Source organism: Streptopelia decaocto, assembly GCF_964273445.1.
Source record: "Streptopelia decaocto genome assembly, chromosome: 4".
NCBI classification, from domain to species: Eukaryota; Metazoa; Chordata; class Aves; order Columbiformes; family Columbidae; genus Streptopelia; species Streptopelia decaocto.
The window spans coordinates 20,986,338-21,005,274 of record NC_138658.1 but is presented as its reverse complement, the minus strand read 5'-3'; the positions used below and the strand labels follow the sequence as shown (position 1 = coordinate 21,005,274).

The 18,937-nt window shown below is 36.6% G+C and overlaps 1 protein-coding gene across 2 annotated transcripts in view; it reads left to right on the top strand.

Annotated features, from left to right (window-relative positions):
• ANAPC10 (anaphase promoting complex subunit 10) overlaps positions 1 to 18,937 on the top strand; it is a 38,869-nt gene that overhangs the window by 5,071 nt on the left and 14,861 nt on the right. For both annotated transcript variants that reach the window (XR_014183837.1, XM_082050373.1), the window contains exons 2-4: positions 2,254 to 2,370; positions 3,873 to 3,963; positions 4,760 to 4,880. Coding sequence is in view for 1 of the 2 variants with exons in the window: in XM_082050373.1 (XP_081906499.1) it covers positions 2,256 to 2,370; positions 3,873 to 3,963; positions 4,760 to 4,880 (327 nt within the window). In the remaining variant the exon portion in view is untranslated. The remainder of the gene's footprint in view (positions 1 to 2,253; positions 2,371 to 3,872; positions 3,964 to 4,759; positions 4,881 to 18,937) is intronic.

Sequence of the window (18,937 nt, the reverse complement as noted above, 5' to 3'; positions counted from 1 at the left end):
CAATATTTAAATACAGTAATTAGGGAAGATTTATATGCTAGTGTCTCACTATAGGAATTGTTAAATGGATTGACTGTTTAATTTTTAATAGTTTGGTTTTTTGAACAGAACTCTTCTGGACAGGCGAGACTTTAAAACATCTTTTTGCATGAGTGTGTTTTTTTTCTAATTGGACGGCATTAGGGGTAGTATATCTGTGTATTATATTAATATATATGTGGTATCTGTCAGATTAGTTGTATAGTGTTTAACCCAATTTTCTGAGAAGACTGTGTTTGAGCAAGACTTTGCTTGTGGCCTGCTTTTATCAGTACTTAGATTTTACTACATATGTAATTATTTCCTTATTTTTTTTTTATGGTAGTCAGGATTGCAGTCTTGTATGTGAGAAAGTAGCAAAGAAACTTGGAAGTCTGTCTCAATACCATGTTTACAGAATGAAAAAAAACCACTTAGACAAGGGCCAGTAGAAAATATTTGTTGCAGAAGCAATGTACACTACAGAATTCAAATTACTTGTGTCCAACAAAGAGTTTTTAGCTGCAGAGCTGTTTTTGCATAGGAAATCTTGTCTCTGACTTGTCACTTCTGTGATGGGTAAGGCTGGGATCCTGTGGATACCAGTGTAGTTCAGTACTTCATTTGCTATCTAGGAGAGGTACTAGAAGACTTCTGGTAGCCAGAAGTGCAAACGACATCCTGGGGTGCATCAAACACGCTATAACCAGCCAGTCAAAATAAGTTATTATCCTGCTGTATTTGCTGTTGGCGCAACCTCTCTGTGAGCACTGTATGCAGTTCTAGGCACCGCAATTTAAGAAGGATGTTAAGGTACCTGAGGGTGTCCAGAGGAGGGCTACAAAGCTGGTGCAAGGCATGTCCTATAAGGAGCTGCTAAGGACTTTGGGCTTGTCTAGTTTGCAGAAAATGAGTCTGAGGGTTGAGCTCATTGAGCTTGTTGAACTCTACAGCTTCCTGAGGAGGGGAGGTGGAGAGAGAGGTGCTGATCTCCCTGGTATCCAGTGGCAGGACATGTGGGAATGGATCAAAGCTGCACTGGGGAGGTTCAGACTCGACATTAGGAAGCATTTCTTTACCAAGAGGGTGGTCAAACACTGGAACAGGCTTCCTAGAGAGGTGGTTGATGCCCCAAGCCTGTCAGTGTTCAAGAGGCATTTGGACAATGCCCTTCATAACATGCTTTAACTTTTGGTCAACCCTGAATTAGTCAGTTAGGTGATTGCTGTAGTTCCCTTCCAACTGAAATATTTCTAGTCCAGTCCATTCTGTTCTATTCTACTTTTTCTGAGATCTAGCTGAGCATAATATGCTATCATGCATGTAAGCAAAGGATTACAAGTCAGCTCTAATTTCCTGACTTTTGAGTTGCTTTTGTTTAATTTTAAGCTTTAATGTAGTTTCTTGCATGGAACTTAATGTTTCTTTGGAGTCCTTTGTTCTGACAAAAGAAAATTCTTATAAGCTACTTTCTAGGAAGTGGTCAGGTGCTCTATACTATGTGAAAACTAACATGATTATGTTGTAGTATATATGGTAGTAGTCTAATTGTTGAGACTGTGATTACTTAAGCAGTGTAAGTCACAGGTTAATGATTCCAGATTAACTTGTGAAGTTAGGGAATTGTACCATGGATGGGTGTGGCAATAGCCAATCCATACCAGTTTAGGGACTGTGTGATTTGTTTAAACTCTCCTTTCCTTTTTTTAAGGAGAACTATCTCTAGGAGTATAGGTTTGCTCTAGCTTCTGAATTTGCAGATTGAGAAAACTCTTAAGTGTGTGTGTGTGTGTGTGTATGAAATGAAGTTGTATTGCTAGCCTTTAAATCAACAGAGTCTGTTTTAATTTCTTAAAACCAAACAAAACCATAAAAAACCCCAGAACCTGAAACCCTAATTCTGTATGTGTGAATTAGAATGATAAAATGTGTCTTATGAATGTTCCTTCCAAATGGGTATTGAATTTTTAAGGACACAAATTTTACATTTGGAACCTCTTATTTAAATATTTTTTGGTTTTTACTTCAATATATTTTATTTTATATATAAATAAAAGGTTCTACAGACATGCAAAAATGTATACGTATGTGTATATGTATAAACAACATATTCTATAGGCTATTCTATAAGTGTGATGCCGAAGATTTAAAGTTTCTATATGAATGAACAGAATCCTTTAATTTTCCCATCAAACTAAAAATGTGTCAGCTAACTCGTTTGTTTTCTTTTACTAGAAATGACTACCCCAAACAAGACTCCACCTGGTGCTGATCCAAAGCAGTTAGAGAGGACTGGTACTGTTAGAGAAATAGGCTCACAAGCAGTTTGGTCTCTTTCATCCTGTAAGCCAGGTAAAATCACAACAAATTGTGTGTAAAGCGGAATGTACATTTTTCTTCTTAGAATACATAATATTTTGTTTTGATAAGACAATACAGAAGGTAGCAGTAAACCTGCTGTAGTGAAGCCGTACAAATAATTTTGACCTACTTTGTATTTGATGCAATACACAAGTTATAACTATATCAGAAATCCTACAATGAAGACATATTTCATATTAAAAACAAATCTTTTACTGATCTTTATACTAAACTGATTTTTTTTTTTTACTTGAACAGTGGTCAAACTAAACCATGTGAGCAGAAACACAGCTGACACTATGGAATTGGTTTTATGCTTTGACATTTTGCCTAGGTATCTTTGACTTTTTAACTTAAAAACTATGCAGCTTGGCAGCCTAAATTTTTTGTCCAAACTTTGGACTCTGCTGTTGTAGTAAACTATCATAAAAGGTCCTGAGCTGCAGTTAATGATAGCTTACAACTGCTCAAAATATCTGAAAATCTGTATTCTTTTTATTTGAGGTGGTTGAACTGCTTATTTTGGAAACATCTGTTGGGAATTGATGTGGTATCTTCCTGCAGCCTAGAGTCAGTGATCCCTTTATGTCACAATATTGTGCTCAGGCTGAACATCTTTGGTCTGGTATCCTGGTATCTTACTCTGAGAAAAATACCATATAGTTTAGTCACTCCAAACAGAGTGAAGGTAATTTTTCATTCCAGATTAAATTTTGACTGTTGGAATAAAGCTGCAGCTAGTGTAGGCAATCAATAAAAGGATTAGTAAAAGGACAGATAATGAGGGAATGGAAGAATAAAGATTTGGAATTGTTTCTTAAAATGTGACAGCATTTGCTTTCAGGAATACTGCTTTTGGCATCTATTGCTTGTTCTAGCTATTAGTTTGAAAAAGTAATAATATTTCAGTAAACTACTTGAAAATAAAATTATAGAATCATAGAATGATTTGGTTTGGAAGGCTCCTTAAAGATGATCTAGTTCCAAGCCCCCTGCCATGGGCAGGGACACCTTCCACTAGACCAGGTTGCTCAAAGCCTTGTCCAACCTGGTCTTGAACGCTCTCAGTGATGGGGCATCCACAGCTTCTCTGGGCAACCTGTACCTGAATGGTCTCTGCTAATGATTTTCCTTCAGTTTAGCAGTTTAATTACAGAATAGGTAGAAAAGCTTAACTGTTAAGCACTGTTCTTGCAATTAGTATGAATTACTACTTAACCATTTGGAATTCCAGGACATATTGAATTGTTTCAAACCCCATAGATTTCAGTAGGAAAGAAGAATGTAAAGACACTCTAGTACTGAGCTTTGGTTGACAGATGCCCTGTTTATGTCACAAAAACATGGGCACAACTGGGATATCTAGATTTATTTACTTATATGCTGTAATTTAGGATACATACTTGAGTTTGTAACAGCTGCAGAAAAATTATGTCTGTGTCTACATTACAGAAATGGGATACTCAAGACTTATCACCTTTTCTTTTTCTTAGGATTTGGAGTGGATCAGTTACGAGATGATAATCTAGAAACTTACTGGCAATCAGATGGATCACAGCCTCATTTGGTGAACATCCAATTTAGGTATTAAAAAATACTCTATATGGGTTAGGGTGTGTTGTATAATTTATTTATTACTGTTCACCAAGATAGGAATTTTGGAAGTGCAAGGACTCCTTTGTCAATCCTATTACCCAGCTGGTAAGAAGCCAGTTAGATAGCATTTATAAAAATGAGATTTTCAAATATTATGGCTACTAAATGCCCAAATAAACAACAAAAAGGAATGTTTAATGGTATGTAATTTGTAACAGTTTCCCATTTACTTACCTGAAGTAAAATTTTTGTCCTTTCTGTCTTTGAGTGTAATTTGAAGGGTAGATGATAGTTTTTAAAGAAGTCCTGTATGACTTAACTGATTGAGAAACCTTTTCTTATTCTGTTCTGCTGTGACAGACAAGACTAGCTCTAGAATACTTTCAGTCCTTTTCCTTTTCAGACTCTTCAGGTAAAAAAAGGTGACAAGCACCTAACCTTATTTGCCTTCTGGACATCTCTTTGGTACAGTGATAGAGCCCGTATTTGATAAGCTAAACATATGCTTCATTGCATAACAAGTGCTTATTTGGCATGTTGGCCTTTTGTTGTATTTCTTGGTATACTGACACTTGTGAAGGCAGACAAAGGAGAAAAGTGAAAATCAACTTTGTGAATAACTTCATGTGAAAAAACACCAGTTGCTTTAACAACAGGGTTCTTATCAGTAGACACACTTTTATTTAGTTTAAAAACATTTCAATCTTATTACAAATGAACAACAAATTCATCCTGAATATTTGTATTTATGATGCTTACATAGCTTTTTTTTTTTTTCTTGCAGAAGAAAAACAACAGTGAAGACATTATGTATTTATGCAGACTACAAATCTGATGAAAGTTACACTCCAAGCAAAATCTCTGTAAGAGTAGGAAATAATTTTCATAATCTCCAGGAAATCCGGGTAGGTCAATGATGCTTTGCTTTCTGTCTCAAAACTGTCCTCTCTCATTAGGGCATCTGATGTAGTAAAATTATTTTTGAAGGTAAAATATGGCAGCATGCTTGTAGGGGGAAAATGACTGGGTTTATTTTGGTTTTTACTCTTAGTTTTTATCTTGTAAATTCACTAGGCTGTTTTCTGTTTGTATTAGGCTCCCTTACCAACGTGGTTATAACAGGCTTGATATATGTAGATCCTGTAATGGAAAAAAGACTGGTGTCTTCCAGAACAGGACTGTTTAGGATTTATTAAACTTTATTAAACTTTGATCTCACTTAAAACATCTGAAAAACAAATGCATTGCATACATCAAAAGGGAGACTTAGCTTTTAAATACTTGCATTTTTAGACTTTAAAAAACACATAAATTCAAGTTTTTGTGAATGGGTTGCTCAGTTATCGAGTCTTACTAGGAATCAGATTTTAAAACTGCAGGCTTTAGTTATGGCTGTGTATGGTGCATCAATATCTTTGGACTCTGGATTTTTAGTTTCAGGAAGCTGCATGTGCTCTTATGAACTAGTAGTGTTTGATTCAAAACTCTCTTTGAGACTGGCAAAACAGAAATTGGGACACAAGGCCTAATCATCAGTTATGCAAAGGTTTCTTTGTGTTCTACTGGTTAGAGAATCTTCGTGTTAAGTGATAGTCTGTTACATACTTGCTAACAGGTGACTCTAACCACTACTGATGTTGAGAGCTAGGGGAACTGCAACACTAACTTTTCCAAAAATAATATATAAACCAAGCAAGATGACAATTTAAATTAGAAGTCTAATGTAAATTACAATCAGATGTGTTCATAAATTACGCTTTACTTTTGAGTATAGTTTCTGATCTTTTGCAATTTTTTTTATTCTGGACAGTCACTGAGATGTGGAAATTTTGGAAGGGGAGTGTTTTTGTTAACAATATGATGCAAAATTCAATTTATTTTTCTGTAAAGATGATGTTTGATGCATAAGACTTCAAATAGGACATATATTTTTAGTGTTTTGTTAATGTTTTTATTTACAAAAGTGTAGTAGTCAAACCCAGTATTTTTCATGGTGATACTTCTAGCCGGAAGAAAGTTTTTTTGTTGGAACAAGTGAGATCAGATTTGAGTTGCCTTGACTGTTTAGTTTTGCTAGCCTTTTGGTAAGTAGGTAAAGCAGATTTAAAATAATCTGTGATCTGGATAGAGCTCCACCTTACAAACTAATTGGGTTACTCATGAGTGGGTATCTGCTAATTTTGAGTTACCATAGCCTAATGTTTCAGATTCCTCTTTTCTGGAGCTCAGAAGCTAATGGCTTATATATTGGGAAGGTTTAACTTACCTCCCTTATATGGCAGGAATTACAGTAACAGAAGGATCTGAATGATGAGAAAAGGGAGGTGCTAAATACTGGTCTTAATTTTTACTTTTGGGATTTTTATTACTTTCACTTTGTTTTTCAGTGTTTGAAGTCCCAACAAGAACAACTTAAAGTAGAAGGCTGTAGATGCAGTGGGGATAGCAAGTGTAGTAAACATGTGCCTCTGTTATGTTGGTGCTTTGTATCTGTCTATATCCTTACAATGATTTGTCATGTCCTCACAAGTTTTGAACTATGCTTTTATACTAAATCTTAAATGGAACAGTCTTGCACTTAAAAAAAAAAATATTTCAAAAAGCAATGAATAATCATATTACTTTGACTTTCAACAGCTGCAAATTCTCCCTTTTAATGTTAATTGCATGGCAGCAATTAAGGAGTTGCACACAGTAACACAGTAAGCAGCTGGATATTTTGTTAGGCTACAGGTCTGTTTTCTGAGTGTCCACTAGATGTCACGGTTGTCCTTAATTATCAGTTTGATTTTGTGCATGTAGTCTGCTCTTGCAATAAGTACATGATTATCCTTTTATAATCATGTTTAGTACAGCATTGTGTGTACAACCACAATAACTTAAGTTTCTTCTACAGTGGTAGGCTTCCACTTTAGAGGTTATATGTGTTACTAAAGATCTACAGAAACAATAAAATGTGAAATAAGTGTGTTTGTCTTCTGCAGTATTTATTTAGCTTTTTTCTTGCTCAACACAGGATTCTATATATAATGTATTTAGTTTAAAAAAGACGTCTAAATTAAACAAGTTGCTAGTATCGTTTATTGTATATTAATATGGCTGTAATATGTTGCATGAGAGCAATAATCCTTATGCATAACACATACTCATATGCCTTAACTTCAAAACTGAGAAAAAAATATGGCCAAGCTGCTTACTAATGAGATACAATACTTTAATGCTGTAAAATAAAGTGACTTGTTGTCACTGTAATGTTCAATAGTGCTATACGTTTTCATATTTCTTAAATTGCTTGATACTCAGAATGTGTTTAGTAAATTTTTATGCAGTGCTGAAACTTTCTAATTTCCTCAGCTTTTGACACATAGGCAGAGAACTATTATGAGCTCTTTAGAGAAATCTGCTTAATTATACAATGATTCCATTGGCTTCAGGACTGATTAACTGGGTGGAAAATCCAGCTAAATCATTTTATATTTTTCCATGGATGCTTGCCCAGCTCATAGTGTTTAATGAAAGTCCTATGATGCATCCATGTGTTTTCTCCTTAATGGTGAAATTTTCAAAACAATGCAATGTGCTGTTAGGGTAGGTTTTATCACTAATATGAGATTAGCTTTAGTTTATGGCCTGTTATGAAGGCGTGTCTTCTGAATAAAAGTTTTTCCCCCTCTGAGAAACAAGTCATTTTTACCCCATCTGTGTGTGAGAACAGCCATCATAATCTGGTGGTATTATTCCCTTGCTCAGCTGGAGGAACTACAGTTAAGATGTGTGCAGTAAGCCTTCTCCTCTGACTTAAGTGTCTTTTTATCACAGCTGTCAAGCTTGGAGAGCAAATATTTTCTCATTTCCATACTTAAGAGTTCTCCCATGTAATGGTGCAAACAGTCTGAATGGGCACGATGAGTCTACAGAGGCATTTTTGGAACAGCATCCAGACTTCAGTATGTGATTTAGGTTGTTATACTTTCTCAAGATATGAAAATAACCCAGGATATGAGTGAAATGTTGGCTGCAAGAGATTTCTGGTCTCTTCAAATAATGCTTACCTGCTTGTTGCCTTTCTGCTTCTTCAAGGCATTTAGGTTGTCAGCAGTTCATCTTGCCATAAAAAACTGAATTGTTATGATGCTAAGTGCAGGTGGGATTTCAGGTTATATTAATCTAGTCGTTTCAATGGCTTCTCCTGTCAGCCTATAATGTGGGGACTTCACACAGCAAAGCAAGATACCTGTGAACTCTCTTATTAGCTACTTCTACATCTTTTGATATAAGAGACACTCTGGGAAGGTGTGGGTCAGGCTTTCTGAAAGTAGTTACTCACTTCTCACATTAGTTCATGTCTGACAAGCCACTGGTGTTGAATCTCAAAATTAAACTTGCTTTAAGAGGCAGACCCCCTTCTAGAAAGAGACAGTCTCTTCTGTTCTGCTGTGCCCTGTAGAGGACCCAGCCACAGAATGCGGTATACATGTCTTGGCTGTAAATAGGTAAGATGCAACTAGACAGGTATTATTTGCTTCCTATTCCAATAGGAGTTAGTTCTTCCAGCACACTTTTTAGACTTTCCTATCATTTTTGATTTGTAGTAGGACATGTTTTTCATTTACTTGTTTGTGTAGTTCAGGGAAACTAGCAGACTTTGTGACAGAACCAAACGATTTCTGGTGCGTGGCATTGCTATGTGTACTTTGTCTGTCAAATTGCTTAAGGATAGTAATTATCCACCAGGCAGGTAAGATCTATTAACATTGAGGCCTAAAAGGGAATGATCAGAAATACCCCAATGGAGGTGGGGGACAGGAAGCTGCTGCCTATGAATGTGTGTTCTTTATGCAGCAGGGCAAATCTGCAAACAGTGTTGCGGCTTTGCATAACCTAGGTAAGCAAGATGCTTTCTTTTGGAAGCCATTCTGTCTGAAGCAGTGCTGCTGGCACAGGGTAACTCCCTTGCTTAACAACCTTATAGATATATGACTTATTGCTAGGTGGTGGTAAATAGACCTAATGTGAGGAAAAGACACTTTGTTGCTGGAGGTCCTATGTAGCAGACTTTGCATCAGAGAATGGTACCAAGTATTGTTTTGGTAGAGGCCTGCTCTTACTCAGTTGCTCTATATTCTCTTCCTGGAACAAAAGCCTGTTTGACAGGACTCAGTTCTGAAGATGACTTTGAAGACAGGTCTTCAAAGCCTGGTTATCTTAATACAGCTTTGCCAGCAATAGTGCGAATCCTTTGTTTCAGCTTTTTGTTTTCTCTTGTTGACTTGCTGGTTATTTTGGTTTTGGTTTGTTTTCTAGCCCTTTTAGTCTTGCTTTGGTGTTTTGCAACCAGGTGCTCCAGAGCTGCAGCAAGCCCAGCAGTGTCTCTGGTGGCACAGTGTTGTGACCAAGCACCACGGACAGGGCCACTTCTTCCCTGCTTTAAGACCTTCTGCACTAGAGCAGGGAATTATCACCCAGAGGAATGGCCAAACTGGGGAGCTTTTCCTAGAGGTACTTAAGGGAGTCTGACCTTATTGTAATCTCTTTACTCCTACAGTGTAAAGTGGTTGTAGTGCAGAGGCTGGACTTTTCTAGATGTTTTCTGAAACTCACCAGCTACTAATCTCAACCTGTTTTCTGTATGTGGAGTGAACTTAAATACCGAGGAACAAGGAGATCCTAACTTGTCATAGGACTGCTGCAAACTAATGAATCAAGAAAGTATACTACTGCTGAGTCTCTGATCAAACATCTCTAAGGTGCATTTTAAACTGCTCTCATCTGAATATGGAGTACTGAGTTATTGCTTTATTTAGATTCCTGGCAAGGCTTCAAGTACACTGATTAGAAACCCTTCCTCTGTGTTCTTTCTCCCCTATAAGATGTATTTCTGACCCCAAGTTTTTTCTTGAGTTCAGAATGTCAAATAAAAATATTCAGTCTGCTTTCTGCAAACTATACTTGATGCTAAGAAAAGGCTGAGCAAGCTTTAGTTTTATAGAATTTTGAACTGTAGTCTGTCTTATCTGTCTCTAGGAGGCTCTGCAGATGAGGTCAGCACATCAGCTTGTGCATTTTGATTGTTATCTTGCTGTTTTGCTGGTTAGATATGTACTTAGTTCATCAGGATGCAGACAGTATCTTTTTCGTACATCTGAAATTTACCAGTATTGGAAATCTGCAAAGTGGGGGAGGAACATGATCACCTGGTATTTTTGAGTTATTAAGCCTTGTGCTTGATGTCAAGGGTAGGAGTCAAGTTTAGGAGGCAAGGTTATTTTTGTTTGATGCAGCTGGTACTCCTTATTTCCACCTTCCAACAGAAAGGATATTTTGCAAGTCACCAACTGGGGTGTTCACATGAAGCCTTCTATGCAAAAAAAAGACTAATTTAATGGCATAACATCACTGTTCTCTGGAAATTTCATCATCAGTGTAGATGATATGACCTACTCATTATTCCTTTGCTTATGAAAATAAACTAATATATGCTTCAAACTGTGGGAATTTTGAAGAGGATTACAGTTCTCTTGCTTTTTATACCCTGGTAGTGTAGTACATTGGAACAGAGCTTACTATGGAATCATTAGAAATGCAGTTATTGAAATAGTCTTTTGACTACTTTTGACTCTGGCTTTCTTTGGGGTGCAGCCAGGGGAGTTTCGGTTAGGACGTTTAGTTGGGCCTTTTGCCATTTTGCAGAGGCCCTTGGGCTTTTCTGCCTTTTTTTCCCTTTTTCTCTCTTTTTGGATGGGGTGTTCAGGACTGGGGTATCGTTTCCTGGGACTGGCTGCTCAGTGTGGACGGAATTAGTTTGGAATTGCCTTGAGTATATTTTTTTTCCTATTATATATGTATTTACTAGTAGTGTATTAGTATTTTGTTATTTTATTAAACTGTGTTTATCTCAATCCAAGTTTCTCTCTTCCTGTTTTATTCTTTCCCCTATTGGGCAGGGTAGGGGAAGGGGTGAGTGAGCAGCTGTTGTGGTTGTATTGCTAGCTTGGGTTAAACCACGACTCTTCGGAAGCAGAGGAAAAGCCATGTGAAAGTGGCAACAGTTCCATGAAAGGCAGAAACTTCATGAAGTACAAAGTTTTCCTCAAGGGAACTCAACTATAGAGAGGCTAGGAACTGAAGCACTACATTTTACGTATGTGAAAGCCTCTCCTGGGATTATAAGCTTTTTCATGATTGTTCAGTCAAAGTTCCACCATGGAAAAGGGATTAGAAAATGTGTATGATTTCTCATGTAAAAGTGAAAGAGCTTTTCTTTCCACTGCCAATGAGAAACTGCAAGGTCACTTACTAGTCAATGTGACATTAATCATTTACATTATACCATTATACTGTGTAATACTTCTTTGTAGCAAATGTTTGATTACATGTTTTCATCTCTCTTTTTTTTTTCTTTTTGTGGTGCATGAAGTTCTAGTAGGAGGGTTTGAAGGGATTTCTTAAAAAGCATAGGTTTTAGATACTTCTATAAAAAATCTTTGGTATGGATGGCTTAAAACTGCAGATTTTTTTTTTTTTTAAAGTGTGTTATCAATGCAAGGAAACTACCCTCTATGTGATGGGGGAATTTTTTCTAGGCTTTGCTGCAAGCCTCAACCACTGTATTCTAATTACAGTACTATAAACAAATTCCAGTCCATTTCCTGGTGGGCAGGAGCAGGTTGCAGGTAGTGTTCTGTCTGCCGGAAGGACAGAGCCAAATACCCAAACCTTTTTATATTAGTATTTTTTCTAAAGTAGGGATAAAATTATGGCCTTATAGCACTATAGAGTTGTATAAGGAAACCAACTGCAAATTTAGGTGAGCATATTCTCCAATGTTCTTTTGAAGTATGTAGGATGATAATACTGTTGTAGAATTACAATAGTACTAGTCATCTTGTAGAAATATTAAGTGATTAGTTTGTAGTCCGTGCAGATTATCTGTGCTATTAAACCAATATCCCAAGTCAAAACAAACAAAACAAATTCACAAAAAAGAAAAAAACACCTGAGGTAGAGCACCATACACATGTGTGTATAGTCCTTCCAGTCCTTAAAATCTATTGTTACCATTTGTTCATCAGTTTGTTATAGTGACTCAACTGTTCTTGGTAACATCTTTCAGAAAAGCTATTTGTTTTCAGTGGTGCTTTGATAATGATTAAATAGCTATTGGAGATTTAATATACTTTGCATACTTCTGTGTTGTTCACGAAGTTCATTGCTTTATGGAATCCATATTTCCTTATTGATGATCTCTGTGATTGTCTTCCGTACTACAGACTTCCCAGATGGTTTTGGAAGGCTTTTCCATTTTTGTATAATATACAACCTGGTAGAATACAGCCATGAAAGATTCCTTGTTTTCCATGATAGTTTCTTTGCTTCTTTATATCCCTGAAGGATTTATTCAGGGAAGACTTGCATAATGAAGAGCATAATAGAATAGTCACTTTACCATTCCTAATTAGTACAAATGAAGAAACTTTGCAAGAAAATTCTGCATGAAGGGTGAAGGCAATACATGCTATGTGGTATTAAAACTTGTGTGAGACTAGGTTCTGCCACTTTGTGAGTTTTGCCAGTGGTGTGGCCGTGCTGCTGACCTACAAAAATTCTAGCTAGAGCTGTGGAATAGTCCTCCTTTTTTTTAACTCTGGCAACTTCTGCAGCTGATTTTCACCCCTCACCCCCCCACACCCATGTGCTTCTGGCTTTTGTGAAAGCTTTTTATGTAGCCTTTAACCCTCCATGCTACATATAGCGTCTCTTTGTTTCTTTTAAACCATGGCTTTTTTTCTTTTTAATGCCTGGATAGAGCGGAGATGCTGATCTGTCTCTTTGATAGCATTACCAAATTTTTGGAGCTCCTATAGAGATCAATCAAATGTCTGTCTTCTTTAGCTCCTAGGAATTGGTCCAAACATGTATATTTAGATACAATAGATCATATATATTTAAAATGGTAGTGCCCCCACCCTTCGCTCCCTGAAATTCAAGCTGTAATCAAAGTTATGTGCTATCAGGCTGAGGGAAGAAAAGCATGCTTTTCTTTTACATGCCCAAAATGTAGTGAAAATCCCTGTGGACAATCGTGTTTACAAGGGCAACTGTCTGCATTCAATTGTGGGTTATAAAAGTGCTTGCTTGAATAAATACACTGAGCTATCAGACAGAACAACCAATAGTTCGTTGGACTAATTGACCTTGTCAGTAGAATAGAAACACTTGCAAATAAAATTCCCATTGCCAGCAAAGTTGCAACTGAAAACCCCTGAAGAAACTGTGTATATCCTCTATCTTGGAATGCAATGATTCAAGGAGCAGACATGTGGGGTTGGGGGACGGAAGGGGGGAATCATTAACTAAGAAAGTTTTCTATATCAGCATTTTCTAATGATTTTTTCTTTTTGTAGCATGAGGTTATAAAATAGTTAAGTAGTTCACTTTCCATCTTCAGAATTATGTTTCCGAACAGTCATTATTAGTTTTACGATATCTCAGGTCCCTTTGTATTATTTGTTTTGCTAGTCTGCCTTTATTATAATGTATCCTTTTCAAAAAAGGCAAAGATATTTGGCTGGTAACCACAGCGTGTTGTAATGAGGGTGGAGTATGTTTGTCATTCTACAGCAATGGTTGACTTACATGAATGCAAGTGTCTATAACCACACATACTGTGGCAGTTTATCTTTTTGAATATATTCAACTGTGTAACAATGGAAAAGAATCACAGTAAAGAACAGAATATCTGGTCTTCCAATCAAAAGCATGATGGAACCGTTTTTTTACTTTACCAGTGATGAGTCATGTATCTTACTAAAAGAAAAGGAAAATATTTCACTCCAGAAATAAGTCTTCACAAATGAGTTAGTCATATATCAGACATTTCCTTTTAAAAAGTTGGAAATGTCACACAGGTGGAAGCAGTATTTAAGAAAAAAAAAAAAAAGCACCACTGAAAGACATAACAGGCTTCACTGTGCGCTATAAAAAGATGATTTTATTGGTTAGAAAACAAAACAGGAAAAATGGCATTTGGAAAAAAAAAGTCTGAAAAATAGTCTAATTAGCTGCTAAATAAACTTCAGAGATGAAAGTTTAAAAAAAGCACCAAGATTTGTAAAAGGGAGGGAATAGTGTATTTCACCTTAAGTAAGGGACAATGTGTAATAAGGGATTTTGTGGTTTTACAGCTCGGTGCATGTGTTTGAAAGCTGTTCTCTCAGCAACGTGGGTGGCAGGTTATGCTACCATATAATGTATTGTAGTTGGCTCTCCACACTTGTCAGGGTTAGTGTTCAACCATTCGGAAAATTTTCCCATTGTTCTATCATGTGAACCAAGGCTAGTGTTGAATTCCCAATAACCTTCTGCAGGAAAAAGAGGTTTAATTAGAAAGTTTGAAATTTGATTACTTCTGTTATTGTCTTAATGTACTTCTCTCTAATTTAGGTGCTTATCTGCAAATGCAATCAATTTTTGCTCAGAAGATGAAAAACAAACTTAACACTGTACTGCAGTTGCTTCAACACTTTTGAAAAGAAAACTTGTATACTCAATTCCGTCTTTCTTCAGCATTAACACTCTATTTCCATCTTAAACATGTTTGCTTTAGATGGATCATAGCTTTTGGCAGCTACTGCATTTTTAGCAAATAATACTGTTTCTAGTAAGAGTTGCAAAAAAAAAAAAAACCAACAACTTTGTGTGAGGTCCTTGTAAACTGAACCTTGGGAACGTTATGTTATTTCTGTATTTTCCCTCCTTTTGTGCTTCTTCTCTATTTGTGTCATGGTTATAAATTACATCGTTTGAACTAGAGAATTAAAAACATTTTACTTGTGATTCCCGTAATTTAAAAAAGGAACATTTGTTTTACGTGTATTTTTTTTTCCTTTTTACCTGTTATTTCAGAGGCTGGCACACAGAGAAATAAGCAATTATGGTATTGAAATTCCATTGTGCCAGCACCTCCAGGGCATAATCCAAAAAAACCCAGAAAAATCGCCTGCTGGGTTGTATGCAATATGCTTGTGTGAACATCAGTGTCTGCTGTTCACACATCATTTTTTACTGAAAGTTTCTTCTGGAATAAAGGTTCTGTGTTTGGATAGTGCACTGGAATATTTGTTGGTCAATGGTTTTTCAAACTTTGTAGGGATTTCTAATTACAGTTCACCAATGCAGACTCGCTAGATAATTTTGCAGGTATTGTTAATGCTTCAGAAGTAGGAGAAGCAAGCAGATATTTGGTTTTGGCAGCATGTAAACCATATCAGAAAAGAACTTGATGCTCTTCATTTCATTTAAGCATTCTGCTTGAAGACTGAACATGGGAGTGAGGATGCAGGTGGCTAGGTGGAGAGGGAGATGAGGGCATGACTGAAGACACTGAAATATTTAGTTTCCCTATATCAATATTTTAGCTCCTTCTCTTTCTCCTCTCCTCCTTTTAATACAAATATATTGTCTAACTGGAAGTGCATCCAGCATTACAACTGATACTGGATTTCAGTGTTCAGGCTTATTTATTATAGAATGTCTTCATGGTGCTTGACCAGATCACCCTGACAGGGTGGATCAGAATTCATATTAACTATCGTTTACAAAACATGTAATACTGTTCACTTGCTAACTGTAGTATGTAGCAACATCTGTTTTCTCCATAGTTCTTAATCTGTCTGCACTTGGGCATATTGTTGGAGACCCTGTTAGGCAAACTGTTTAATGCAGGCAGAGATTATTACAGTTTCTGGTCTTTTGCTAGATTCATGAAATTTAAGAGAAAAGGAAATTATTCTAAACCAGGTTATAAGGTTCAAGCTAGGTGAAGTGTGATAGTTTACCTTGATACTCAAGATAATTATCTATTTATCTGACTGTCTAAACACCGCTAAAGTACTTCTAATAGTATAATTGCCAGTGGCAAATGATGTCAGTGTATACTTGCCAGTATAGAAATTATGCTTTTGGTTATCTGTCTAAAAAAATAACATAGTCTGTCTTCAGTGGTGTGGTTTTTTCGGTTCCTGCCCCCTTCACCTGTGGTTAAGGTCGTATGACCAGAGAACTATATACATGTGTATCTTTTTCCTTCAGTGCAGTAACTGCAAAAGTGTATGTCTGTTTTACTGTTATTAATTTGGTAATGGGCTAGTTCTTCAGTATAGGTTATCTTAATTTCTTGTTTCAGATTAAAGCATAATGCTTTTCTATCCAAGTGTGTTCTATGTTAAACAGCAAATTATTTAGGAGATTTTATTCCTGTTTTTATAACTTCTTGTGCTACAATCCATGACAGAAATTATGTCAAAATTTGGCTGGGCGCAGAATTAGATTTTTTTTTTTTTTTTTTAATCATTGGCAAGAGGAAGGCTTGCACTTTGAGTTTCCATACAGTGTTAATTGCTGTAGCAGCATCTTGCATCTTCTTTAGTTTTCCTTGCTTGTAAAGATTTGAAGGGAAGCTTCTGGTAACAATTTTAATTGTGTATGACCCCAAAGGGGAATTGCTGTGTGGATTGCCAGTTTTCTTTTTTTTTTTCTTGTACATTTGAAGAGGCTCCTGGTGATATTAGGCTTCAAGGTTTAAGTTAAAGAAAACTGAAAAACCTTTGCTTTCTTTGCTTGCCTGCTGTATTGTTTATTGGTTTTTGGGGAAGTGTGAGCGGGAATGATGAGTATTCTGCGAGGAACCCAGACATCTGACTTTACCATTTCTTTAGCAGAGCAAGAAGGTAGGTACTGTTGAAGAAATTGTCTGGAATAAGGGACTTTTCTTTCATCTCTAGGGAGCTGCATGCTAGGGAAGAAGTCTTGCAGAAATGCCTTCTGATATCAGCAGACCTGTACTTGAAAGGGAAATTATGTTACTCTGTAGTAGAGGGCCCTGCATACTGCATAGAAATTGTTAAATAGATGGCTGTTTACCTATCTCCTTCTTTCTCCCCACCCCGCAGCCCTGTGTTCTATAACCAGGCTCTTTCCCATCCTTGGAGTTCCCCAAACCTGAGAAATCCAAAGCCATTGACTCTGTTTTGGGATCTTATATGTAAAATAATGTTGTGGGAGTCCAATTCTAAATCTTTCAAGGAAGATGTTGGTGTTTAAAAGAGTTCTTTTGTGTCAAAGATGGCACTAAGATGTTGGTCACTAACTTCTGCTGTTCTCTTTCTGAAGTGAAGCAGTTGCTAGCCAGTTGGAAATATCTTGCAGTGGCATTTGAGCCATTTTTTTTCTACAAACTGTGGATCAGGATTGGGAGGATAAAGCCAGTGAATTACAAATAATCAGCTTTGATTTACCTGATTATCTTCACAAACTTAATTGTGGGAAGTAATTCTTAGAAGGAGTGCTAGATTATTTCAAACAGTGAAAAGTGCTAAGTGCAGAAAGGTCAAATTGAAGATTGATTCTGACCTCTCTGGGGGCTACTACTAACACAGTATTTAAATCTTTCTAAGGTAGCAGTTGACATTTAATTTGGGCTAAGCATAGGAAGATATAAACAGAATGGGAACTCTAGGATATCCAAGAACTAAGAAAGTCCTGTGCTGTCCTATCAACTTGTGCTGGTCAACTGGCGTACCACACCTTATTTTCTCTTATACGACTTAGGGAACAGTAGCTGGGAACATCCTGTCACTATCTTAACCATTCATCTTTAACAGTTCAGTGGTACAGTGGGGAAGTGGCCCCAGTGTAGAACAACTTAGGAGCCAGTTGGTCAACAACTTACTATTTTCTGGCCTATGCATGGCTTCCATGTGGCAAGTATCTTTATTTACATCAGTACAACTTTAAACACGTTTCACTGTAGGTATTGCCTTGTGGCAAAGCTACCAAACGCTGCTGCTAAGTAAGTTTTCAAAACATCCCAAGCAAAACCCAAAAAGCACATCCAGAAAACGCACTGGGTGTGTCATGTTTTGTTACGCCAGCAGCAAAACAAAAAAAAAAACCCAGTTTTCCATAAATTCACAAGGAGTGTTAGCATGGATAAACAGTAGTAAGAATATATTATTCTGTATCTCTAAAAATTGAAAGACAGGCTTTTTCTTTTTCTTCAGGGAGAAGTAGATGGACAAATGTATTTCATGTAGGTATCTGAGGGGGTTTTATCATTAAGGTTATACTTGCATTTTCTTTTTTTTTTTTCCGAAGCTTAACATTTTAGTGGAAAACTGAGATTATTCACAATATCATTAAGAAAGTAGTTTTATAACCTGAATTCTGGCAAAAATATATGAAAAGGAATGCTGTTCACATGGCCAGTTAAAGCAATCCTTGAGGTTCAGAAGAAAACGACACCTGGTAAATGATAGATACCTGAAACAGTTTTTGAGCAATGGATTGAGTTTTTTCAGAGCTATCATCATGACAGTCCTCCCTAGAGTTAGGTGTTGCTACTTTGTTGAAATGTTATTTTGGTCAGGGATTGCACCTCTGGTAGGAGCTTTGAGAATACTTCTAGAGAGCATCTATATTGTATTCTTTGCCAAGTTTTATAGCGGGGCAGAATCAGTTGTAGTTTTATCCTGTTCCTTATCTCAAAGAGAGCATGGAAATGTTTCTATTTTATTTGAGTGCTGTTCTCTGTCTTATTCTGTCATAAAATAACAAAGATCATGCATTTGAATTGGTGAAACCTTTCCCAGGCTTTTCCAGTTTTCTGCAGGAACACACAAGAGAGGGTGGAGTGAGAGTAATAATGTAGCGTATGTGTCTGGCTTGAGGGCCTGTGCTCTTTAGCCTTCTTAGTCCAAATCCTAAATTAGGTTTATCTCTCCTACTATATTTCAGAATGAGTTCTGGAATCGTTTGTGTCTTATGTTAAAGGAATGTTACCAAATACAATTTTTATTGAGGCATTTTATGAATGCTGTTCTCAGTCAGTCTTTGAGTGAACCGTGAGAATCTAGCCCCTTATACGTATTATGCTCTTAAAAAAAAAAATCCATGTCAGTATCTG